The sequence below is a fragment of the Rhipicephalus microplus genome, chromosome 2, assembly GCF_043290135.1.
Source record: "Rhipicephalus microplus isolate Deutch F79 chromosome 2, USDA_Rmic, whole genome shotgun sequence".
NCBI classification, from domain to species: Eukaryota; Metazoa; Arthropoda; class Arachnida; order Ixodida; family Ixodidae; genus Rhipicephalus; species Rhipicephalus microplus.
In genome coordinates, this window is record NC_134701.1 from 238,317,609 (window position 1) to 238,345,419 (window position 27,811).

At 42.5% G+C, this 27,811-nt stretch overlaps 1 protein-coding gene across 1 annotated transcript; it reads left to right on the forward strand.

Moving 5' to 3' along the window:
- Window positions 1-6,867: 6,867 nt before the first annotated feature.
- LOC119170223 (uncharacterized) lies at window positions 6,868-27,793 on the forward strand. Its single transcript, XM_075878068.1, has 6 exons — window positions 6,868-7,160; window positions 14,067-14,172; window positions 17,921-18,006; window positions 18,595-18,696; window positions 24,600-24,656; window positions 26,065-27,793. Exons 1-6 carry the CDS (start codon window positions 7,083-7,085, stop codon window positions 26,296-26,298), a joined length of 663 nt encoding a protein of 220 aa, XP_075734183.1. The 5' UTR covers window positions 6,868-7,082; the 3' UTR covers window positions 26,299-27,793.
- Window positions 27,794-27,811: the final 18 nt, after the last annotated feature.

Sequence of the window (27,811 nt, forward strand, 5' to 3'; positions counted from 1 at the left end):
GCAGCTGTTAAGGCATCTTTTGGATCCGGCAGCAACAAAATCGGTGCAACGGGGACAAATGACTCGGTTAATGCATCAATATGAAGGCACAATTGGAGAGTTTATACAGGAACTCCGGAATCGGTACATAACTGATGGAGTAGACGGTTGCTTACCACACTACTCGGGGGTGGAAAACTCAGACCTAGATGAAGAGTTCACAATTGCGGAGGTGGAGTTTGCCATGGGGCAGCTGCGTACTACGTCTGCCGCAGGTCCGGATGGAGTTACTAATAAAATGCTGAGAAACCTAGATTTCGAATCGGTCGGGGCGATCACTGACTTGATAAATGAGTATTGGGTGGCCGGGGAGATCCCACCACAATGGAAGCATGCTAGGATTATATTTATTCCGAAGCCAGGCAAGAAACTCTGCTTGGAAAACCTGCGCCCCATATCGCTGACATCATGCGTGGGCAAATTGATGGAGCACGTGGTTCTCAACAGGCTTCACAATTATGCAGAGGACAAGGCCATCTTTCCCCCAACTATGATAGGTTTCAGGGCCAATTTGTCCACACAGGATGTCATGATACAGTTAAAACATGATGTAGTCGATCCTGGGCATGGCACGGGCACCAAAGCTGTATTGGGGCTTGACCTGAATAAAGCTTTCGACAATGTTTCGCATGAGGCAATATTGAATAACCTATCGGGAATTGGCCCAGGGGTCAGGACATTTCGCTACATCAGATCATTCTTGGAGGGCCGAACCGCAGAAATTTCAATAGGAGATATCAAATCGGACTCATTCGCGTTGGGAGGCAAAGGGACGCCGCAGGGTTCAGTTTTGTCACTGTTCCTGTTTAACATCGCCTTAATTAAAATACCGCCGAGGCTGGAGGAGATTCCGGGACTCAAACACACATTTTATGCAGATGATATTACTCTATGGGTAACCAGGGGTAGTGACGCGCATCTGGAAGAAACACTGCAACAGGCAGTTAATATTGTCGAAGAGTTGGCAGGGGAGGCGGGACTTTCTTGTTCTCAGCCAAAGTCCGAGCTCTTTGCGGTTCGGGACAAACCCAGAGGGCTACATGCAAGACACTATGTTCCGCCACCGCCGTTAGAGGTAAAGGTAGGGGGTAGGCCGGTAGCTGAAGCTCAAACGATTAGAATTCTTGGCCTATATCTGCAAACTAACAGGAAGAATAGGGTGGCCCTTGAAAAACTTAAGACCACGGTCAATGCTACTGTCAGGCTAATCAGAAGAATCACTAACCGTAAGAGCGGGGTTAAAGAAAAAGAACTCTGTAAGCTGGTACAGGCGTTTGTGCTCAGCAGGATTACTTACGTGACACCTTACATGAAGTTGGATGCCGCAGAAAAAGGTAAGGTCGAGGCTATGATCCGGCAAGCTTACAAGGCAGCGCTTGGGTTGCCTAACAACGCGCCTACAGAAAGGCTGTTAAAACTAGGGGTACACAACACCCTGGATGAATTATGGGAAGCGAATCTGGTGATGCAGCACGCTAGGCTTTCGACAACCAAAGCGGGCAGGATTATATTGGAAAGGATTGGCATTGGAGCAGAGGCTCCCACTGGGGACACTAAAATTCAGGTGCGGCGAGAGTTACATAAGGCCCTGTACATAAAACCTTTGCCCAAAAATATGCATCCGATTCACCATACGCAGCGCAGGCAGGCAAGAGCCAGAGCTTTACACGTTGAGTACGGCGAGTACAAAGCGGCAGTCTATACAGATATTGCGGAATATAAGGACAAAGACGCTTTTGCGTTTGTGGTGGTGGACAGGTGGGGGCGCTTGGTCGCCTCTGGATCGGTCAAAACCCGCTGCTCGGAAACTGCAGAGAAAGCGGCAATAGCGCTAGCTATAACTAATTAGCAGTCAGATTTGATTTTCAGTGATTCAAAGACAGCCATCCGAAATCTGGCGAGGGGCAGAATATCGGCGACCGCCGCACGATTTCTGCATGGGGCCACGGGACGAGAAATGAGAGAAATAGAAATTGTCTGGGTACCAGCACACTCTGGGAACCCTGGAAACGAGGCGGCTCACCTGAATGCTCGAGGTTTCGTCAGCCGGGTAGGTGAGCCGCCAGTTCCGGGGAGGTCCGCGAGAGATGGGCTGGTGTCCTTTCATGACATAACGAATCATTATAAACTAGAGCGGAGGTTTTATCCGCCCCCGCACAAGCGGTTGACTAAGGCACAGGAATGCGTCTGGAGAAAACTGCAGACGCGATCTTTTCGCAACCCTTACGTGTTGAACAAAATGTACCCGGAGGAGATTAAGCCGCAATGCAAATGGTGTAAGGCTGTGGCAACATATAATCACATACTTTGGGAATGTAGCATAGTGCCGCCGCCGGTGGATATTATGCGTGATCCCTCTCTTGAGCACTGGGAGGCCGTGTTGACCAGCTCAGACCCAGTCGTCCATTTAAGGGTCGTGGAGTGGGCCACACAGGTCGCCGCCAACCTTGGGTTGATGGCCATCTAACACGGAATCTTCCTCAGTTGCTTTCTGACGAAATAAAGTTTTTCCATCCACCATTTATTTACGAAATACCCGGCTTATATATGTAACATGGACATGTGCACTTACAGCACTGACTATAACGAATGCCACAAAAGAAGAACAAATAAAGGCATCGAAAAGAACGCGTAATTCTGATGATAATAAAAAAGTATCGGCGTGTTTTTTTGTTGTTTTTAAGAGAGAATTAATGGTACAGAGGGGAAACGATTATGTGTCCATTTGTCGATTTTCATTGCTTTGAGTATTTCCCTGATCCGTTCTCTTCTTTCTTCTTGCGTTAATAAATTACGCACAGCACCCGAGCCTGTTAGAGTGGGAGCACAGCCACAATCTTTATACAATAGAAGGCCAAAAGTCCAGAATCTTCAGCCGAGAAGTGACGGTATGAGGAACCCGCCCGTACGACCAATGCAAACCGTCTTACAGGTCAAAAAGATCTTGAAGATTAGTTCTTCCGTAGCATGCGACGGACGGGTGCTTAATTATGCACCATTCACATTTTTTTGCGGAGGCCCGGCAATCGCACTGTTCCTTAGAACACTATATGTCAACACCAGATAAATCTTTCGCGGACACTGCGAAATGGCATGCCGGTGGTCCCTGCTTGCAACAGCGCTTGTTTAATCTGTCTTTTTGTGCAAGCATTCTGCAAAATGTTTGCAAGCATTCTGCCTCAGGCAATCTGGGTGTCCGTCAAATCATATTTCGGTTACAGAGAGCTTGCAAAAAATTACAAATACAATTGCTGTCGCAAGTATACAAATCGCCGGCGCACGGTGTGGTGGTGATGCATATCTTGCATCCGGATTCGCTTCTCATTTCTGTGGCAGAAAATATAGAAGAGAAGAAAAGGCCCATAAGTGGAGAGAATGATGATCGCGGGGACAACAGCAAGCGCGTCGAAGTTGCGGTGATCCCTTATACGTACACCAGCTATCGCGCCGGATGACGCATATATATGTTTGCAGGTTGGTTTTTTTTTTTTTTTGCACCCCACAAACTTTTCCAGCTTGCCGAACCGATATTTGCAAACACTAAGCCTAAACGCTCTTGCAATGTCAGGCACAAATCCCAAATTGTCCGATGTGTCATGAAACCCCACCGCGGTGGTCTAGTGGCTAAGATACTCGGCTGCTTGCCCGCAGGTCGCGCGATCGATTCCCGGCTGCGGCGGCTGCATTTCCGATGGAGGCGTAAATGTTGTAGGCCCGGCAGATTTGGGTGCACGTTAAAGAACCCCAGGTGGTCGAAATATTCGGAGCCCTCCACTATGGCGTCTCTCATAATCATACGGTGGTTTTGGGACGTTAAACACCGCATATCAATAAACAATTCTATGGAGGTTGTGTGCAATGTAGGAACGCAGGAAGGAAACGAGGGAAATACTCGAGGCAATGGAAATCGACAAGGCAAACGAAAAGATAAATGTGTCAGTTGCCCCTCGGTATTTTCTAAAGAAGGGGCTGCTGTGTAATCTATATAGTACGTACTGTTTGAAATCTGTATTAGAACCACGTGTACTTTACGGTGCTTTTAAATGCGAATGAAATGTGACTGTCTAGAGTATAGTAGACAACGACTGTGCATTCGCAAGAAAGGAACTCAGCAAATTAAATAACCAACCTCTGTAGGAGGAAAGAATTTTACAATATCGACAAGATGCAACTTCACAGAAAAAGGCCCTAAAAGCACTATATGCCATCGACCGGTTGTAGCCAAAACGCCCTTCCTGTGTACGAGCGTTTTTTTTTTCTCCTTCTTCTCTCTCTCTATATCCACCTCCTCTTTCTTGCCCCTATTTTCCCACCTCCAGTGCTCGGTAGCAAACCGGATGTCAAGCATTTCTTAGCGAACTTCGGCTACTTTGAGCGTATCTATCTATCTATCTATCTATCTATCTATCTATCTATCTATCTATCTATCTATCTATCTATCTATCTATCTATCTATCTATCTATCTATCTATCTATCTATCTATCTATCTATCTATCTATCTATCTATCTATCTATCTATCTATCTGTCTGTCTGTCTGTCTGTCTGTCTGTCTGTCTGTCTGTCTGTCTGTCTGTCTGTCTGTCTGTCTGTCTGTCTGTCTATCTATCTATCTATCTATCTATCTATCTATCTATCTATCTATCTATCTATCTATCTATCTATCTATCTATCTATCTATCTATCTAGCCACCTACGACTTTATAAGCTCTCCGGGCCGTTTCGATAATGGTATCGATATCAAAATTGGAGTGGCATAACACGACATATATTTGTAACATGAATGTCATGATTTACATTTCATGGCCTTGCTGCTCTTGCGATAGTTTCGTTCACATGACATTTTGCAAAACTGGTATGGTATGACATGACTGCATGACGAAAATGACAGACCCTAACGTGGAAATCATAGCATGCACGTTATGTAAGTCATATGACTACATGTGCACGCCACGCTCAGGGTGTGCTCGCTTCGCTAGCTTCCAAATACCAAACTTGCTATTACGGGACGTGAATGGATATTGAAGGTAGCTTACTGATGCAAACATGATAATCAAGAGATGCGTGTCACATGTAAGAATATGACTAATGCCACGTGCACGCTCATGATATACGCTCGCCGCCGTTTCGCTAGCTTCACATATACCAGATTTGGTGTTACGTGACGGCTATGGATGACGAAAATGCAAACATGGTAATCATGAGATGTGTGTCATGTAAGAACATCACAACATACCACGCTCATGATGCGCTCGCGGCCGTTTTGCTGTCGTGAGGGGGCGACGAAGGTAAATGACACGTTCAAACATGATAATCATGGCAAGGATTTGAAGTCGTGCACGACATAATTTACGACCGCCTCGTAACGCTGTGCTCATTTTAAAGTGGCATAAATCAATTGACCTTGCTCATTCGTGCTTCGCATATATCGTCGATTCCCACAGTACGTGGGATCTGCCAATGTTTTTATTTCGTGCGCGTGTGTTTGTGTTTTTTTTTTTTTTTGCGGCCTTTGTTGTATTCAGTGCTGTCAGTGCGCATATGCGTGTTAGCCTACACATTAAGCTGGATCTTTCGATAAGACATCATCAGTTGCAGTACAGCGCTTGTATTTGCGTCATTTTATAAGCGCGTGTCTCTGTACCCTTTAAACGCCCGCACGAACTTGCAAAGAGTATGGTTGAACAACCCATTCTCTGACCCCCCCCCCCCCCCCCAAAAAAGGAAGGTTGCCTACGTTACAGTGTCGTCATTAATGTGGATAAACAAAAATTTGCCCCAGATTCGAACCCGATTTAACGGAAATAACAGTGAAAAAGCGATAACTCCTCCTATTTTGACCCATGTTACAATCCTGCGAATGCACGCATAAGAGATGCTTCTCTTTGCTTAGCGTCCAGGATGACTTGCTTACGCAGTTGTATCTACTTAGCTTGATAGCCAGAGGCTCGGCTATCAGACTATTTTGTACATAACTGCTTATCTTCCTATGACATTGTAGTTTCTAACTCGGGCGTGCACCCGCCCTAAGGGTACTGCTAGCATGAATCCCCAATGGAGTGTCATGTTGCTGCCTTCTTTTCGGACCATGAGTTGTTTCCGTCCTCCGTGTTTTAACTTTCAGATGATGATTGATGTTCGCCTAGTCGACCTGGCGCTCTTAAAGGCTGCGCTCTTAAAGCCTCCGAGATGGCAAGCGCGCGCCCGCTGTCTTGGAGGGAATGGCGTTCCGAAAGAAACTGGTCGAGCGAGCGCGCGCCGCGGCGGTAGCGGCGGCTGTGATGCGCCAACTAGAGTGCATTTGAACGGACAAATGTTTTTCTTTTTTTTCGGTTTTTTTCTGGAGTTATATTTTCATTGTTTTTTATTTTTATTTTACTAAATTTGGCTTAGCCAACGTTGTTTGGTGCCGTTGGCTTAATTCGTTGATCTCACCAACGCCTCCTAGAACATGAGCCGCGAATGCACCGCCCTACCCTCAAATTTTACCCTTTCTCTCCGGTACGGAGGCGAACGCCTGTAGCGGTCGCTCCCTGCGAACACAGCAATATTCTCACAATTGCCTCCGAGCAGCTGTGATGTCACGTGACAAACAATACATTAATGTCACGTGACATAGCAGTACGGAGGCGAGCGGTCCCACACGGCAGACGGTCGCAACACGCGGTAGGAAGCATGGCCTCTAAGATTTTGTGCTGGCAGCAAGCTCGCGATTGAAGAGAGAGCTGGGTTCCAGGCATAATTTTTCTAGGAGGCGTTGATCTCACATATGGTATGATCTCCCGCCTCGCGCCCGCTGCGTTCGCTTTCAAAAGGGGAGAGGCAGACATCACCGTCGTCGTCGCTCTATTCTGTCCTTCAACCGCCTTCAACCACGCACTCCGTTCACTTTCCCTGCTCTCTCCGTCTCTCCGTGTTTTCCCTTCACAGAAAGCCGGGGCGTAGCTAGAACGGCACGTGTACAACCATCTAGCGCCTTTGGCGGCTGTGTGTTTTTATAGTGCGAAATTGTCGAGAGACCATCAACGGGGCCAAATATTCACCATGGCTTACATGACCCACTGCTGCTGCGGCTGTATGACAGTCAGGACTGGCACCAAAGTGCTGGCCATTCTGAGTTTGGTAAGTGGTGGTCGGTTACATGCGGCGCGTTTCATGTTTCGAGCCGCGCTTCGTAGAGAACGCCGTATTTTTCGGAGGCGTCGCCACCCCCATCTTGCGTCGTACCATGCATAGCGCTGGAGCTGCACTAGGTTTTCTTCTTACACGCACTTAGCTTAAGTTAAGCGTGTCGCCTCCTGTATTGTTTGCGACGCGTAAAGTCGGCGTGTGCTTACTTCAGACGCAGTCTGCCGTATCTCACACAACGTAAACTGAAGCGCAAGCAAGTTTTGCTGTTTTAGCTGTACTGACGCAATTACTATTTAAATGTGAAAGTAAAGTGGAGGAACAGACTTGCCGCCGTCACAGGGGCCAATTCTACAGCCTTCGGATAACGCGCCCGTGCGTTATCTGAATATTGCACTGGACGGGTCCCATGCTGGCGGCAAGTTGTCTTTTCGTCAACCCATTTTTTTTCATTTGCACCATAATTACCACAATACTGTTTAAACCGTACAATTAACGTCCCTCATGCGTTCCTTGGCTTCAACTTTGCGTATGTCGTTTGATATTTCGACGTTGTCTTCCGCGTCACCCGTGATTTCTTAGTTATTGCAGTATAAAACTGTGATTACCCTTTCTCAGTATTGATTTCCCTCGTTGTTTCTGCGTCTCCGGTCACATTCGCGCGCTCTGACAAATTTTAAGAGCATTTCGTGCGCGCGTGCGAGATTTTTCGAAGGTCGCCACCAGTGGTTGCGCAATGACGTGCAAGGAAGATATTGCACCCGTCTGAGCAAGACCTCCGACGCAGCGTTATCAGCGTCTTCCGTGCTGGCCAGCCTAGCCCCATCCGGCACGTTGCATCCTTCGCAGTCGCGCTTACCCTTTCTTGTCTGATAAACGGAGGGCGCGGCGCTCGGAGCACGCTGTTGCTTCTTTTCCGGACATGCTCTGTTCGAGCTCGCCTGATATGATGCGTCAAAAAATGTGTGCTGTGTTTTTGAGTTTGAACGTTACGTGCTTTGTCAGTGTCGCTATATCAAGCTCAATGCGGTCGCTTGGCTGGTGCGCGGTATTCTGTAGAAAATCATTGCTGTTACGCTTTCTTTACGAGAAACATGATGCACATGGGGTACTACGGATTTTTTTTCTATGTGTGCGATTTCGTTTTTCAACGCCGCTTTAGCAGTTTTATGTTTGCCTCTGCTAGAGCGTTGCTGGCGTGATAAAATTAAAGAGGGGAAAAAATAATTCCTTTTTACAGGAAACGGTCAACAAATTTGTGACCATATTATGTGTGAGAGAACGAAGTTGAGGGTGGCAAATATTACAATGTAGCTTAACCCCACTGTATATTAATCAGTGTTGCTTAATAGCCTCCTGAACATTATGGAGCTAGAGCAATTGATTGCGCACTGTAAATGCACCAGTGCATCGATATGATGTGAGAGCAATTGCCACACAAAAATGAATTTAAGAAAACATGGGTGCGGGTATTCTGTTTCTGACTTTCAGCCATAAAGAGTAAAATTAATTGGCAGTAGCATGCACAAACTTCTGTGAATTTGGGCCTACGTATGGGGTAAATAGTTCTGTATGGTCAAGACTAGATCAGAGCTTTTTGCAAGCCATGCTCATTTATTAGTGGCAGCTTTGCAACATGAATGTGCTACAATTAAATGCAGCTCATTCCAGCAGTTTACTCCAAGCTTTGTTTCAAGGTACCAGTATCATAACATACTAGGTGTTATCCATTCTCACTCTGTGACTTTGCTTCCAGTTGACTAAGTGGTCCCTAATGTAGGGACATAAACAAATATATTTAGAGTAAGGACATATGCTACCTCTTACGGATTTAAGTAAGTCTAAAGTGGGGTCACTCGTGGAGTAAAAAAGATAGGTGGGGCTAGGTAAAGGCCACACCATGCAGCCAAATTTATCTGGAATAAACGCTTTCCAACAACACAGGTCAGTGTATGCAGGACATAATCTTGCTTCACCTGCAGTGTAAAGCACAGCAGACACTGCTGCTAGTTAGCTCTAACATTGTCACAAGTATGCCCCTGCCAATTTGCATGCTGCTCGTAGATGTGAATGAGCCTGTATCTAAAGGAGTAATGACACTGCCCTGCTGACTTACATAGCTCAGGTTATCACTGTAACTCATTGTAACTGAAAATTGAGAGCCATTGTCAATACCCACAGAGAGTTTAACCTTTAACACAGGGGATGTGCTAATAGTTAATTTTGAAACAAATTAAGTAATGGTGACACCGAATTGTATACTGTTCAAACGGTTTTCGAATGGCAAGACAATCATTTTGAATGCAGTCATAGGATTCCACAACATTTTGTTTGAAAAAAAAAATTTATGCATCTGCGTGCTTTGCTCGCAAAGATCATTAAAAGACTATAATTTTTTTGCCTGGAGAGACAGAATAAAATGTTTATTTCATGTTCTGCGTGAGGATGTCCGAGTAGGTGCTGTGTGGCATGGACGTCATCTAGCAGTAAATTTAAGAAACAGTTTTTATAGAATGCAAGGCTACAAGGGCAGTATTATGTAGTTTTAGTGAAGCGTAGGAAATGCACATATTTTTGTTCATAGTGTCACATTGTCAGCACTGCATAATAACCACTGCGGTCTTTAAAATTACATTTCTATGCATTTTAGAAATAAAGTAGCGCACTACCTAATGCTTGTATATTGATATTGCACCCAATGTTCACTAGTATGAACGCCACCAGATCATTAATATGAGTGGCCGTTTAGCAAGGGGTTAAACTTTTGCTCTGGTGGCTGAATCGATTGACAGACAAAGAGGACAGACACAGACCAAGCTTTCTGTGTTGAAGTAGCCTTTAAAACTATTCATCAGGTATCACTGATAAATATGAATTTCTTCTGAATGAATCAAAGTACCTCAAATATAACTGAGGTCAGCCTATATATGGCAGTAACTGCAGTAGTCAATAAAATTAACACAAAAAAACTAAGGAATTCTGACCCAAACACCACAAATACAGCTTTAGCGCTTATGAAGTAGATAAACCTGTTGTCACCCAGTCCACCTCAGTGAAACAATGGCTAGGATGCTCAGCTGACAACTTGAAGGTCGTGGGTTCGATCTTAGTTGTGGCAGTAACATTTTGATGGCTCGTGGCACGTGAACTGTCCCCTATTTTAGCTGAAATAATTAACAAATTGTTCAAAGCAGGTGCATTTCCTGATGCTTTAAAGGTAGGAAAGATAACACCTGTTTTCAAAAAGGGCGATCGTTTGTCATCTAATAATTACCGTCCGATTTGTGTACTTCCTTTCTTTAGCAAAGTAATCGAAAAGCTTTTTTACTTGCGTTTGATGTGCTATCTGCTTAAATTTAACCTACTCTCTCCCCACCAATTTGGTTTTCGACCTGGCTACTCGACAGAGCTCGCCTTGCTCAGCTTTACTGACCGAATTAAACAAGCCATAGACGATGGATTACTTACTGGGGCAGTTTTTATTGACCTCACGAAGGCTTTCGACACAATTAACCACCGGATCCTTCTGTGTAAACTTGAATCTTTCGGAATTGTGGGTCCCGCTTTGCAGTTCATTCGCAATTACTTAACAAATCGCTCACAGGTAGTTTATGTCAATAACATTGCGTCATCTGCTAAGCCAGTTACCATGGGCGTCCCTCAAGGTTCAATCTTAGGCCCTCTTCTATTCCTACTTTTTATTAACGACCTACCTAGTTCCCTTAACCATACTAACTGTCTTCTTTACGCCGATGACACTACTATTTTTACATCCCAGAAAACAACTGCTGAACTTGAAAGTAGCTTAAACTCCGATCTCTGTAATATTTATCAATGGTGTGTTAACAATCATCTTTATATGAATCCCTCTAAAACTGCATTTGTGGTGTTTTCATCCGCACAGAACACATTTCCCTCACCAGTTTCCGTATCTCTTAACAACCATATTATTTCCGTATCGGATCATGTGAAGTTCTTAGGCGTAATACTAGACAAGCATTTGAAATATAACTATCATGTACTCTCAATATTAAAAAAAGCTTCTTTTGGCATTCATGTTCTCATTAAAGCCCGCCCTTATTTTCAATCACGCATTATTTTATCATTATACTAAGCATATATTCATAGCCATCTTTCCTATTGCATTTCATCCTGGGGTAATACATATGCCAGTCACCTGGAGCCCCTTCTACATCTTCAGAAACGGGCACTACGTCTGATCGCCTTCGCTCCATTTCAATCGCCTTCTACGCCACTCTTTATTTATTTTTCCGTGCTTCCAATTAATCTTTTATTCACTCTAAAGTTAGCTATATTGATGTATCGCCTCATTTATCATGGTCTATGTGTTTCAGGGCTATCCACACAACATCTTGTCAATACTAATAACACCAGGTTTTCAGCCTGTCACAATTTTCTTCTCCCTAAAGTGCGTAGCAATTATGGAAAACTAACTCTTAAATTTACAGGTGTATCCATATGGAACAACATACCACTTGAAATAAAGTTATCTCCCACATTCTATTCGTTTCGCAAAATGTTTAAAGAGTACCTCATCACAAAACGTGTTTTCTAAACTCTGCCGTCGGGCCTTACTCCTAATTTTAGTATTTCTTTTACTCACTATACCACTTGCTGTTACACAGAACTTTTCTTGCCTTGTTGTTATGAAATTTTAACCATTCTTTGTTTAATTCGTACAAAGTGTTTTTCACTGCTTGCTGCATTGTTATCGCACTTGACTTATTTTCTAACGGAGGTCCCTCCGACAGTTTAACTTCGGGACCTCCTCTGTACTGTAGAATTTTATTCATGTAAATGTATGCATTTCTGAAATAAAGTTTGATTTGATTTGATTTGATTTGATGGAGGCAAAATGGCAGAGGCCCATGTATTGTGTGGAGTCAGTGCAGGATAAAGAACACCGAATGCTCAAAAATTTCCGGAGCCCTCCACTAGGGCCTCTCTCAATCATATCGTGGTTTTGGGACGTAAAACTCCAGATGTTACTATTAAACCTGTTGTCACAACATGGATCGCGACACTAAAAGCATGTAAACTTTTCTGTTGAAAGCTGTCTGCTAGGGCAATTTACGAAATCGCAACACTTGCTACTGTTGTTGTTCTTGAAAACTGAATGCAATTGTATTCCCTGACGTTTATTACAAGATGAAAAAAAATTTGTTAATGGGATGCAGCTGAAGCATGGTAACCTCTGCAAACTCTGCCATATGTTCCATTATCACAGGTTTATTATTAGTGGAGAAAATCGAGGTTGAGGGTTCATAAATTTAGTTCCAAAATATCCAGGCGGGTCGCAAGAAATTGCTTAATGTATTTGCAGTATTTTTGTGGCATAAACTCGAACTTTTCTGTAACTCCACATGCTAAGTATATGGCACCGACAGATTACAGTGTACATCATCTTTAATTATTGCAAGCTATGTAGGACCCAGTAGGCACCTTTAAAAGTTCTTCTGTCACTGTGTTGGGTGCGGAAATTTCAAGGTAACGTCAACACATACTTTTTTTTCGCACTTTTTTCACTTACTAGACGTTGTGTCACGGGAAGAGTGCTTTCGTGGTTGTGAAATTGTACTTTTTGTGAAATTGTACTTTACTATTATGCAAAAAATTGCTTAGCTCTTTAGTGTCCTTTTAATAAATTACGGCAGTCTTATGAAATCTTGGGTAGTGTGCGCATTAGTTTATTATTTGAAAAATAATAAACCAATTTGTACTGGGCGAGCACTCTACACGTAAGCAATTCATTCATGGTAAGGTGAGACACAAAGCCTCGGCGATCGGTAGTTGTAGTTGCTGTGCTGGTTTTGTGTGTACCTGGGCAACTCATTGGTTGTTCCCTTTGTTTCTCATCGTGCGTTAGTGACCTTTTTCATGTACATATGGCCGACTCAGTGTTTGAAGAAGCCTGATGCATTCCATTTTTTTATAGACTGATTGGAATTAAGTACTTCATCTCAGTGGATAAATTCAATGCCCCAAATATGTCTCGGTGCATTTAGCTACATTCCTGCACTTTGGTATGCCTTAGAGGAGTGAGATTGCAAAAAGTAGAGCAGCCTACATCATTGAGCGTTCTCTTTGTATTATTGAAAATCTTGCAACTACTCTCTTGGCTCATGCAGGTAAGTGGTTGTAGAACTTGCCTGATAACTTTATCCTTCTGGACCTCCTCACTTATTTCGTCGCATAACTCCAAGTTAGTGTGCTATCTAGCAGGCGTGAATATGGAATGAATAGTAATGTGCTTTTTTTATGCCTTTTGTAGCCGAAACGGACAATACGGACCGCTGTTGGATTGTGCAAGCTCAGAAGACTCGAGCTTTATCTTTTCCAATAATGTATCCAGATGTGCTGAAATGTTTAGGTCTTAAACGTTTTAATTCTGTCATGCAACTATTTCACTCAAGCACTGCAGAAAGTATCGTACTGAAAGTAAACATTTTATGGACGAATCGATCGTGGTGCCATTCTGGTGGTGTCATCACAAAAGTGACCACTGTTATCCCATACTTTCTGCTGCGAAAGTGATGCACCACCGCATTATAGTACAGCATAACTGTGCTTTTCTGTCAGGCTTGGCACCAATAGTACAAAGCTGCTATAATATTAATAGTGTATGTAAGGCACAGTCATTGATATTTGCCTCTGTTGGCTTGAGGAGCTGCTTTCAAGGATACGATTATCACTGCTCGGTGTTGCCATGCCATACAATTCTACTCCAACACCAAAAATTCCAAATTTCATACTGCACCGTATACACTCATATTTTGCCAACTCTCTCAGGCCAGTTAACATACCATGCATAGTTTAAGCTTGAAAATTTTGTTTGATGTGGCTCTTTTAATGGCTGAGGTCATTTTTCTGCTTTTGTAGATTGGTTTTATACTTGGTGTGGTGTTCTACTCGGCAATCTGTGCAAACTTTGACCAAATCTTGGATGCCTACAGACAATCTCCAGAGGTGTATGACACCGTGAAATGTGAGTATCAATATGAAATAGTTTGACTTCTCAAATTTTAAAATTGATGTGTGGTGATATGGGCATTTCAGCATTAGTTCTTTTTCTTTGTCTTTATGCCATGATATCAGCTTAATAGATAGCATTATATTTGTTGAAGAAGCTTATTCATAAATGGTATGTTTTGTCCGTAATGTCAACCAAATTGAAGCTACCTTTGTTTGACCTTGTTGTTCAGACCAGCAGACCTAGCTGTAAATATCACTTTCATTATTATATTATATTTGAGATTGGAACAGAATAGTAGATTGAAGAACATCGCACTTCAAGTCCAAATCGGACAATAAACCTAGAAAGTAGAACATTTCACTTGCCAAAGACACCAGCGTGCTCTCCTGGTACTGACATGCCACCGAAATCGCCATGACGATTCCGAACAGTATTCCTCATAAAATTTGGACTTCATAGTCTGGCTGTGCTTTTTTTTTGTACTTTATCTTTTCAAGGATTATCATTTTTATAAAAGTAATGGGCGCACATGTTTTCCAACCAAATTTGCATATGTGGGGGATTTCTTTCCATATACTGACGTGTGCACATCTGTGTTCTTCATTATGTAGGGTCTGTTAAAAAAGTAATGCACATTTTATAGGGAAAATAGTTTTATTGGTGGGACCTGTGCAAATAGGTGAAATTCAAGATACTCTCCTCTTGCATCAATAGGCTTACGGATACGTGTCCGCCGCACCTGGAAAGTAGCCTGAAAGTTCTCAATGGGAATGCCTTTCAGGAATGTTGTGACATGTTTGTTGATGTCTTTTACGATCTCCCATTGCTTTTCTTGCAGCTTTCTCTTTAGTGGGTGGGAAATAAACTATGCACAAAGCCAAGTCAGGACTGTAAGGAGAATGGGGCACCACCGAGGTTTTGTTCTAGGTCAGAGACTTCGTATTACTGAAAGATTTGTGGCCTGGGGCTTTGTCATTTAGGAGGTTGTGTCCTTGATGTCAGCCCTCACGCACACTACCCGTCATTTCAATGTCTTGAGCAGCTCTAGTAAAAGGCAGCATTGAATTTCTCCTTGAGGTACAAGCTCACTTTTCTAAGTGCTCAAGTGACGGTCGAAGCGCCAAATTTGAGGCACATGATCCACATTTTCATTGTTCTGGTCGTCGTTGAGCGTCCAGAACAGGGTTCGTTCGCGACTTCCTCCTGGCCCTCCTTGAATGCCTTGTGCCATTTGGACTGTGATCTTAAAAGTTAACAGGCTCCGAAACGTGGAGGAAAAACTCGCGCATTTTTCCTGCGCATGACCAACCTCCTATACGTGCAGTGACATCAACTCTGCCATCGGCAACTTGACGTAGCATGCAGCTCGCCGATTGGTCTAAACCAGATCTCAGCAAAGAGAAATTAAGTCAACGTTACTGATCACAGAGTTGACGTCACTGTATATATAAGGAGGTTGGTCACGCGCAGGGAAAATGCGCGAGCTTTTCATGCGCATTTCGGAGCCTGTTGACTGGCCCTTTAAAATGTAGTGATCTCTGAAGACCTCTTGAATAGGCTTGTGTGAATATTCGAATGCTTCAGATATTCGAACAAATAGTTCAGTATTTGAATTCACTTCGATGCGAATTTAAATTATCGTCGAAGTATTTGCAATGATCAAATAATTGTATATTAGTCTACATGTTATTGCCTGTAAAGGTGGTTTCACTACAGTGTAGGAGAGCTAAGCCGTGAAAGCACCTATAAAGGGAAAATTGGCTTTGCTGCGAAGCCCTCCTTCAAGTTTAAAGGGGCCCTGCAACACTTACTGAAAATGGTCAGAAAACGCTGCTGATGTGTAGTTGAGGCTACCGAGAATACGCGAGGCAAATATTATAGTGCAGCACGTAACATGTTATTCACAATAAATTTTCAAAGCTAAAAATTGCTTTCTTCCCTCGGCAAATGACACTACAAGCTCAAAAATCGCTTGTCACGGCCAAGAAGGAATATATGGCTCTAGTCACAGCCACTGGCTGATTTGAGCATGGCCCGCTCGTCGTTACCAGGGCCGCCGCAAGAGGTCGCCGCTTGTCCACGAGTAAGCACGCGACCGCACTGAAAATCTGCGTATTTGAAGAAAAAGAAGAGGGGGCTCAAGGTCACGAGGTGTATGTGACGTATTTTCTTTCACCTTGCCATTCTTCTCTGCTTAAGTACCAGCTATTTTGTCGGGACAAGAAGCAAGAATGAAATTGCAGCGTGTGAGTGAAGCTCCGCTCATACTGAACTGATTCTAGAAACTTCGCGGCAGTAAATTTGTGATCAACAAGCATATTTATTGGCTCCATGGTTACTAGAAATAGTGTTGAAGGGCCCCTTTAAAGGAATGTTGTTACCCTCAAATGAATTCTTCATTTTATCAAGCTTGTTAATATGTGTTATATGCCCCAAGTGTAATGAATTTTAAGACATTAAGTATCTTAAAGGTTATCACTCGCATCCTACTGAAGCTACTACTCAAGGTTGTTTAGACTTTCTTTGAAAGAAAAAATAAATGGCATATGCATAGAGCGCCTATTTCAATTCAAAAGAAATATTGGGCAGGTTAGTAGGGTCGCGATAAATATTCCCTTTATGTCATACATATTATTCGAATTCGATTCAAAATTATTCGATCAAAGCCACTATTCGCTTCGAGCCTAAAATTCACTATTCGCACAAGTCTACTCTTGAAGCTTCTACAATGTTATAGGGGGCATTTCCTCCAAGCTTCAAGCAAAACTTGATAGCATGTTGTTGTTGAAGTAAATGCTGTATAGTACCTTGTTACAAAGTAGCACACAGCCTTTCACATGAAGGCACATCTTACCACTCGCACAGCTCGCAGTAAACTGCCAACCATCTGCGTTCGCAGTGCAGAGCCCCCACCACATGGCCCGAGCTATTTTACCACGCTGCCATAAATAGTCACGTCACAATAAAATCATGTGCATTACTTTTATAACTGACCCTGTAAGCTGAAGCAATGAACAAATGTCATGGCTGATTTCATTTGTGATCACATCTCCAATGATAAGCCAGTGTTGACACTTTCTAGCTTCTCTTTTGGCGAAGCACTTAAGCAGAAAAAGCAAGGTGCATTGCAAGTGGGATACCGCTCAGCTGGATTCGTTTGTTGACAAACTGTTGTTCAGCCTCTGCATTGGAGAGGACATGAGGAATTTTGCAATTCGTCAGTCTCATATTTGGACAATGGGCATTTTAAATACTGAAAGTGTGAGACAGAGAAGCAAAGGCATTAATGGTTTTCTCATAATACTGTGCTTAACTAAGGCATTCAAGACTTTCTGTAATGAATGACTAGGTTTTATTTGATTTCATACCAAAGGTGTGTTCCCAGCCACATTTTCTATACGCATTCTGAGCTGTTTTTCTTCATTTAGAATAAGACTGTGTGACACAAGAACCTCTCTAAATCATTCTAGTTGGGCGATTGCAAGTTGTTGCGACAAGCACTCATGTTTCGTTGTAGTTCTTGTGAGATATTATCAGTGTTCATATGTCATTGTGTGCTATATATGGCTGCCTCCTTTACTGGCACCAGCAGTTGCTTACCAGTGTCAAGTGCATTTGCTTCTAGCAGCGTTTAATATAGGTGTGATTGCTTTCTTATTGGCAATGTGTTCGCTTGAATTCTGTATGAAATGTCATGCATAAGTCGCATGTGAAGTGTCTGGCATTCCTAAATTGTGATCGTGCATTCCTTTCTTTTCAGCGAGCTATGGACTGTTTGTAGCCTATGCAGTTATCAGTGCCATTGGTCTTGCGGCTGCCGCCCTTTGCATTAGGGGAGCCTACACTGTGAGTTTGGTTGTCTTGTACTCGTTTCAGGTTATCTTCATGGAATGGTAAATAACAATCCCTGTCAGAAATAATTAGCCTCTTAACGAAAATTGTGCGACGTGACTTGCCACATCTTGGCAGCAGCCTTTGAGTACACATGTAAGGGAAGTATATCTATTAGTGATTTCAAAGTAAAAAAAACAATTGCTGAAGAAAACTGCCAGGAGAATTTCTGGTTGTATGAGGGCTAATTGGACTTGTCTGTCTGCCTTTTTTCTTAATTGTTGACATATGGGCATGATACTCAGAAACTGGTATTGTGTTCCAGTGAATACTACTTTGAAACTACTAAGTGTTTTTGCATTAGATTTGAGTAAATGTAATACTTTTTGTTAGTGGTACCAAAGAGCCATTGTAGGAGACATGGTTGGTACAGAATTTTGTCATATAATTGAAGCCCTTAGTATATAATATCGATGGGGACTTTGTTGGGACCAAACAAATTCGTCAAAATATGGGTTGTCTCATGAATAGGGCACGTAAAATATGGGTTGTCTCATAAATAGGGCACGTGTAGTGGAGGTTCCAATGTATTTATCTGTGCAGGACCAACGACATTTGCTGCTTCCGTACTTGGTGTTTGAAGGACTTTTGGCTGTTGTCCAGGGTGTGGTTGTCATCATTGTCATAGTTGCTATTATTGCCAGTGTGAGTATACATTCTTATATTAGAGAATATTATGTCATTTGTCTCTTCTGCAATTATTTATTCTTCCCTCTATCACATTTTATAACTACCATCCAAGTACGAAGAGGTGCTGTCTGCACTATCGTGGAAGACTCTCCTAGCGCCTTGAAGTGCGGGAACGCAAGCGCGAGCATGCACACTGCACCGCGAAATCATCAGAATCGCGTGGGGAAAGAACTTTTCTTTTAGTCAGAATCCACTTTTAGAGACTCGGTACGCCCTCTGAAATTGCGTGCTTGGATCTTTCAGGCTCTAATGTGCCTTGGTGTGTCTTCACGTTTAGATTACAGATTGATGTTAGTAGCATTATTTTTTTTTCTAATGTGCCGATGCGGGCTGCTGTCATTGCACTGTGTTTACACATGCCTGCACATCTTATAAAAAGTGGACTAGGAATGAGAGAATGCGAGGATAGTCTTGGCAAAAAAGTGAGGCCCCACAACGTCAACATGCGCTACTGTTGAGGTCGCACTTTTGTGGGCATGGCAGTAAATCCCCCAAAATCATTCACGACACCTTCGCATTGACGAAATTGTAACATGGCTCTGAAGATTTGTGACCTCGGTCTTTCGCGTCAAAACACTTCTTCTGTTACTCTTGCCGCGGCACTCCGGTTTCATGCAAAAAAACATTATAAAATTTACAGGGGCTACTGCTACCTCAAGTCGCAATGCACTTGGTTCATTAAATATGTGCATACAGGCCGTATATATTATAGTGCTGGTATGATAGCAGACATCTAAAAACTTAACCGATAGTCTGTTCTCTCTGATGTTGCTACGGCCCTGAAAAATAAATGAAAATGCACGTCAGGCTTCTTTTGTCACATGCCGATTTTCTCTTTCTGGTGATAATTTTGGATGATACGCATATTTTTCGTGGTCCCGTGAGATCCGTATCACTAAGGTTTCGCTGTATGTGCAACGCAAATAAACGAAGGCATTTTTCATGCTCTATGCTTCTATTATGTAACGAGACTCAACATACATATTAATTTACCCTTGTGTTTTTGTGTGGAAATTGCTATTTTAAAAGCAGTTGAACCCCACTACAACGAACGCAGCTTCAACGAAATTTCCGCTACGAGAAATTCGCGATTCCCCATCAGCAGTCCACAAGAGTCAATGCATATTGTTTCCACAACGAACACTTTTTCTTCTGCCGTCCCACTTCAATGAAATTTCACGATGCGATTCCAGACTGGGATATTTCTTGATATACAGTAAACACAATATTTAACATTTTGTTGCACTTTCAGAACTTGAAAATATATAGAAAAAGTCTAAAACACGTGTTGGAACCACCAGAAACCGCCGCTGTTCAGCAAGCATGGGCGCCGCCATTGCTCAGTAGTGATGGCAGTGAGACTGCCCTGCTTCTGCCACTGGCTTGCTTTTGAGCCACAGACGATTTGAAGCTGAAGCTGTCACTCCGTTCTTGGCTTCCTTTACGCAGCTGCTGGGTGCAACCACGGAACGATGCCTTTTCCAATGCCAATGCTTATCGTTTTATTCGCACTTGGCCTGTGTGGTAACTAATCAGAGTGGCTGTTCGTTCGCATTATAAAAAAAAAAATCGGCTTGCCACGAGTGATGGATAAGAATGGCATAGAATAAGGCAGAAGTGACCGCTCCACGATACTCTGCTTCCATCTCTGCATTGTTGGATACACTTTGACGGCAGAAAGCTGCTGATGTTAACGTACATGTAAATGCAACCGTTTTGTTCGTTCACGAAAGCAGTTGTAGGCGTTGTTTTAGCGTGTTTTTCCCCATGGCCTCGCTATGCATGGGTGAGAATCGCGTCGTGATGCTGCTGGGAAAGAATAAGAAGCAGCAGACACTTTTCGAATTTTGAGAATAAACGTTTCTTTGTTTTGCTAGCTAAGATCGGCTATATCTTTTTTTAAAATTCACTACAACGAAATTTTTTCTGGGCCCCATCAGTTTTGTTGTAGCGGTGTTTGACTGTAGCTCCGGCCAGGTGGAATATTTTTTCTACGGTGGGAAGTACGCCATCAAAGGTACAATAAACATTCCTTGGTGTGGTGCAATAAGTAAAGCTCTCACAAAGGTATTTTAATGGCTTGAAGGTGCCCTGCAACACTTTTCCGAGTAGCCATGGAATAATTTACTAAGGGGCTTATTGCCTTATGAATCCACTGCCAGAAAATTTTTTAAAATTCATACGATAAGAGCGGAGTTTATAAATGTAAAGATTTGTTGCATGGTTCATTCTCTTCTTTCGTCCTGACAAAAGCGTTGGAAGCTAAGCAGGGAAAGATGGCACTGGGAAAGAAAATATGTCACGTGTGCCTCGTCAACACGAGCATTTCTTTCTTTTTTTTTCGAATGCGAGGTTTTTCACTGCACATGCGCACACACTCATGGACAAGTCGCGGCTTCCTACGGTGGCTCCAGTATTGACAGAGCTTGCCATGCTGAGTTCAGCTAATGGCTGATTGTTGGTTTGGGATGCAGGGGTGTTGGGCCTGTAGCGTCATTCATCAAGAGAAGAGAAAGTGATCTTGAGCTGACTTTGACATTTTATTTTAAATTCCAGGTCGCATGCTGCGCTATATTTGACTCATGTGTTCTCAGGAGCCTCAAATACCGATCCGCAGCACAGCGTTGCGAAAATTCTTGGCCTTGTTTTATTGCATGCAGAAGGCTTCTTAAGCAACCTTTGGCACAGTACACGAGTGGCCCATGGGAAAGGGTGCTACAGTTTGCTCTCATTACAATGAATCTGGCAAAACAAGTCAGTATTATCTGAAGTTTAATATCTAAACTATGGTGTGAGGGGAGGGGTTAGCATCTTCTGGCGGTGATCATCGCACTAATGCTCAGCAGTATGGGGTAGGCTAGTTCTGCTGACGCATGGTGCATGTAATCCACAGGAAAGATTGCGACCACCAGAAGTGGTTAACAAAATTGCAGTGCGAGTTCTAATTAGTGTGGTTACAGTAGCTGCAGGGACAGTGTATCAAGGTTCCTGTCGCATTAATATTGTAATCTGGCAGCGAAGCTCACCTGCTTAGACACCAGAACGTCTTGCTTTCAAAACTTTGGTTGCGATGCCTAACAACGTTACTACAATGAGTGATGGAACATCTAACACACAAAAAAAAGGCATTTTATTTACACTTAGCTTTAACAGAAATTCATTTTGAGAGATTGGCGAGCACACTTGAACTTTGTGCTGCATTTCAGTCAGCTGCAACTTTGAACCATTTGTGGACCAACGGAGTAACGTCGCATATGTGCTATGATACTGGCTTGGCTGGAGGCTTAGGTTGGCAGAAAGCCACTAACGTTTCCAGCTGCAGTTGATTATTACAGTGGCTTTATCGTGTGGAGAGCGGTGTGGTCAAGTCTATTGTTAGCCTGCGTCAACACGGCAAAAGTACGCTATATGTGCCCAATTTCATCAAAAAGAGCCGTTAATTTTGTTCAGTATAGTCAAGTCCGTTGTATTGCAGTCCATCAAAAGCAAGCTTCACCCCATTAACTTAATACGCAGACCAAACTTAAGCTGAATAATGGTCCGTTCTATCCGAAAGGCTGTTGTGCGTAGGTTCGTTAAAATGAGCATGGACTTTATTTAAAGAGCAAAACGATTTTCCACGTATTAGTAAACGACAATTTCGCAATTGTGAAAACACCACTCTTAACGCGACACGAGGCTTGGTAAGTGTGAAAGCCGTAGAAAAAAAAAATGTGAGTGGAGACTCCAAAGAGATTTCCGCACCAAACACCGTGACGTAGTAAATTTTGAATGCATCTACCGGGTCCTATACAGCATTACTCGATAAAAATGAAGCACATTGTCTTCTGTAGGTGCCCTAGACCTGGCATACGAGGTTTCAGAGAATTTCAATGAACCAATGTTGTAAAAATACGGAAAATTCATTTTGAAATTCACTACATCACACGTGGAAACTTTAGCTCAGAATTTAAAAATAAACTTCAATTTTAATTTTCTCTGCTAATAATGAACTTATGATAGGGAAACTAGTGGCATTATTGGTCTCGGAGTGTTGTTTATCAATCTAAACTAAGTCTAAACCAAGTCAAAAAGGGCTGTCAATACTGGTTGTCATGTGGCATGGCACATTTCTTTTCTGAATTACTGATGCTTGAATGCACCGCATAGTTGTGAGTACTAGTATAATAGTTGACTTATAAAAAATAAATTTCTGGCAATGATTTGGAGCTGTGTATGACATTTCTGCAGCCCCGAAAAACATTATTCATGCTTTACAAATCTCCAAAGTATTAAGGCCGCCAGCAGTGCTAATGTTAAGGTGGATTTAATTTTTTGCAATGTGGGGTAATTCAAAATGCTGCTTTTTATTGGAATGACAGTTTTTATGTGCGCTGTGCAGTAGTAAAGTGTAGTTTAATTGCTAGTACATACTTTTTCTTTTCCAAAAGTAAGCCTCTTTCATTATCGTTATATAGCTCCAAATTTGAAATTTTGTGCTAAATATTTGTTTATTTTGCTCCAAATTTATAGCTTTGTGCTCCAAAAGCAACATTTTCTTGTTCCAATAACTGCTCCAAATTCTATTTTGGCTGTTACATCTCTGCTAAAGTGTTTTATATTGTGTAGCCTATCATTGCTTATAATTATGAGCTATATGCAGAAGCGTAGTAAGAAAAAAATAGGTGTTTTAACTGTGTTGTCACAGGAGGTTGATGCCATACTGGCCTTGATGGGGTAGCAGTTATGGTGTTGTGTTGCAAAGTTTGAAAGCTTGGGTTCAGTCGGCCACTGCAGTTGCATTTACAGTGCAGTCCACTTATAACGATATCGAGAAAACCTAAAAATATGATCGTTATAACCGGTGATCGTTATATCTGGACTGCCGCCATAAAATCGTCGCCGGACGTACCTTTTGTAGCTCCAGGCTTCATTTCGCTATTTTCACCAATTAATAAATATTGTAGATAGTAGGATGTCAAAAACAAGACTTTATTTCTTACTCCGAAGAACGCATCACGGGTTCGCTGAGGAAGAGAGACTGACCGACGGCGGGGTGGGAGCAGTGGGAGGAAGAAAGCACAGCCAGAGGTACACAGCCGGAATGCCAACGAGGCCCCGCCCCGATGCCGCCGCGCCGCTTTGCTTTTCGCTTTTTTTTATTTTTTCTCTTTTTCCAGCTTTCGTTCGGCAAGCTACGAGTAGCTTGCCGGCTTGCCGTTGTAGAAGGCAGGGAGCCGCAGTGCTTTGCTTTTTGCATTTTTTTTTTAAATTCTCTCAGCCTCTCCGCGGTCGACGCGCGGCGAGGCGCAAAACGTGACACAGCTGGCGCCATCTGTAGCGCGTCGCGCCAACTCGCGATGCTTTCCTCGGCTTTTTGAACGGCCGGGACGCGCTGCCGGCGCTGTGCTGCAGTGGCGGCAGGTACTCGCCTACGCTAACTTTTCGTCTTGTCTCGGCATAGTTCGTTTCAGAGGAACTTATCAATCTAAATGTTACGATTGTTCTGAATGAAACATGCCGTCCACGGCAAACTTTTCATCGTTGTATCCGATATGCGGTGGATAACATATCGTTATATATGGTTTTTTTCCCCATAGCCCCAATGCATAAAATGAGACTGTTAAGTCGACCCATCGTTATAACCGATATATCGTTATATGTGGTATTGTTATAAGTGGACTGCACTGTACTTTGAAGTGAAGTACAAAAAGTGTGTGCTTATATTGATGCATCATTAAAAACTCCAGGTGCTTGAAATTAATTTCGAGCCACCCATCTCTGGTGTTTCTGATAATCCACAATATCGTGAATTAAGTCCTAAGATTTAATTTGATATTAGTGCTGTCGCCGTACCATTTTGTCCATGTCTTTTTCAGGGTATTCTTCAGCTTCTTTTGCTTCTCTGCTCTCTCATGCTGGGACTCGCCTTGCAGGTATCACTGGTTTACTTCTCACACATAAGTGTCCATCCTGTGGTTATTCTCCCATTGCATTTGCTACACATGCATAGCTGTCAGATGTAATTCAGTAGCGTGTCCAGAAAACCGATTGTGTCCTTTGTTGCGGGAAGCATAGTTGCCCGAGGCCTAAGTACTCCTTGAGGCATGACTTGTACATTCATCAATGCACCTGTCAAGTGTGCTTAAAGCACCACGCTATGTGGATTTAATTTGTTAATAAATCCTGGTTAAAGATAGCTTGCATCTGAGAACATTCAGCCTCTCTTATAGCACTGCACCACACACGTTTTCAGCACGCATGTCAGAGAGATTTCAATTTGTGCATTGACTGTCGAAGGCACTGCAGAACCTCTTTGCAATTGCACAGATGACTTATTGGAGTCCTCTGAGAGTTTTGCTTCGTGTCCTCTTCCCTTTCTTATCTTTATTTCACTTGGCAGTGCTTTTATTGGTCATTGCAGAATATTCTTGAAGCCTTGCAATTAGCAAGTGGAAAAATTGATGCAATGCCATACTGAGATACAAGTACTGAAGCACTCTAGACAAGCATGCCAAAAACTTTAGCTGGCGTTTGAAGGCGAGGGAAGAAGCCACTAGATTATTTTAAGCGTTTGACATGCTGTTTCATTTTTGCTAGGGGTATGTAAATATTCAAAAATTTTTAAATTTGCATTCGTAATAATTGTATTCAATTCGATAACATATTGAAAAAGAAGTTTATGATATGCAATGTAACTTGAATATTCGTGTGGTGCCCAATCGACATATTCCCAAAGGAGATGTTGGGAACGCAGCATAACTATGCATTAACTGCCTCAAACTTCCATCAGCTTACGTGCATCGTTGTTAGCAACAATGCTAACGCCTTTGTAACATTTACGAAAGTACGTGCTCTTTTGTTTGTGTGTCATTGCGTAAAAAAACACTTCAGCTTATTCGCAAGACCAAGCGTTGGTATCAAACTATGACAAGGAATACATGCCCACACTACATACAATGCGATGACAAAGTGTGCACTTGATCTTAGCAGCAACCGATATGGCCCATATCATTTGTCATGATAAATTGCAAGGAGATCAAAGACGGCGTTGAAACAGCGCACACAAGCAAACATGAAGAAACTGCATTTAAGGCTGATGCTCTATCGAATCTAATACAAATATTACGAATGCAATATTCAATGAATATTCGAAACCTTCGGCGAATATTCGAAGCTTTCACCTATTCATTTTAAGTGATTTGAGTGAATTTAAGTGATCTTGTGGTCAATTTGTAGTGAGTGATGCATAGTAGAGAAATGATTATATGCTTCATGGTTGAGTGTGGCTATTGTTGCTATTGCAAAGCTATATGTACCTACATTGTCACTTGTTCTCTGCAGATCTACTTCCTCATGGTCGTGGTGTCATTCTACAAGCAGTTGGCCTTTATCAGTCAGAACCCAGGACAAGTGGGCATGACCCCAGGTGCTGTACTGGTCCCCAGTGGTTATGTTGCACAGCCAGGTTACCCTGCAGCTCCACCGCAGTACCCACCACAGTACCCGCAGCAGTACCCACCACAGTACCCACAGCAGTACCCACCACCCGGACAAGATAAGATGAACATGGTGTAATGGGCAACACTAAGCAATGGCAGTGATGACTGGTGATGTAGTGCCAGTTGCATAGTTAGTTGCTGCCAGACCGCGCAACTGCTTGCAGACATTTTATCTGCAGTACTGAGCTTGTACCTGCTGCACATTTGATGTGCTCTCTGGCTCTGCTTTGTTGGCATTGGATGGCCTCCTTAAGAATCTCATTTTGACCACACAATTATTTGTAGCGAAGAATTTTCATCTGCTGTAGTTCTTTAAAAACGGCTGTTGAAAATTCGGACAGGAGAGTTGGCAAAATTTAGGGGGGCAGAGACTTCTTCGTCAATTCAGGGCCAGTTATCACTGATATAACTGTATTGCAAGACTCAATTTTAGCATCTGAAATATTTGTTTTGGTAATATGCTTACACACGATGAAAAAAAAAATTGTGCCAATGGGGCAGAGAAACTTGCCAATTCAATATAATTGAAACATAGGTCCATTCGTATCTTCTACAGTTGCTGTATCTTTCTTTCCTGTTGTGGCGTGCTGTGCAGCTGAGCCCGAATTTTTCACTATGTAGACTACAAGTGCAGCTTTTCCCTTGACACTGGAAAGTTAGATTTTCTTTTATCTCCGGGGTGCAGATGACCTTGGCTGTGACTCATTCAGTGTTGCATTGACTGAAATATGAATATGCACTTTGCTTTTTAGTTATTTTCCTGCAGTGTTCATTTGCAGCAGCTGAGCTGCTCATTATTTTTTATTCTCCTGACACATTTGACCTGCCCTTGCATTTGGCATTGCAAATCTATATACCTTTTCTCATATTTCATACTATTATTCAACATCGATAGCTCTTAACTTCGATGCAATGTACTTCTTTGTTCATTGAATATTTTGAGTGCAGCAGTTGACAACTTATGTCATACTTGTTATGTGGATCATCAGGTGTTCTTACATGTACTCTCCAACTCGGCACTTTTTGTGCTTGTTCCTTTGCACAGTTTTCTAGTCTTTCAAAGAGTTTTTGCATTTTTTGTACTTCTTTGGCCTCAAGATTTTTATAATCATTGGAATATATTGGATGCTCTATTTACAGACTTAACGTGCCTTGCAATGTCCAGCTGACAGCATATTAATATTGCAGCATATTGATACCCCGGTGAATGTCTACTGCTATGCTTCTTCTGTAGCATTTGCTGACGTGTAAAACTGTTCAAGCATCAGACACATTTTCTGTCTATCAATGTCCTAGTCTTGGTAAACGAATTTGTTAGTTGTATAATCAGTGTAATGAAGGTATTCATGTCACTTCTATTTTTGTTTAAATTTTATCAGTGTTGTCATGAAGGTGTTCATGTAATTTTTATTTTTGTTTTGAATTGCTTTCTCTGCAACCTTTCAGACCCTTCTTCAGTGCATTTCTTTTTTCAGTCTTGCAGATGCCACAATACATTTTTGTTAAACACAGTGTGTGTTTTGTTTGCATTTATTTGATACATTTAATAAAGGGGAATAATGTTTCTGAAACGTTTTATCTTCTCTTTG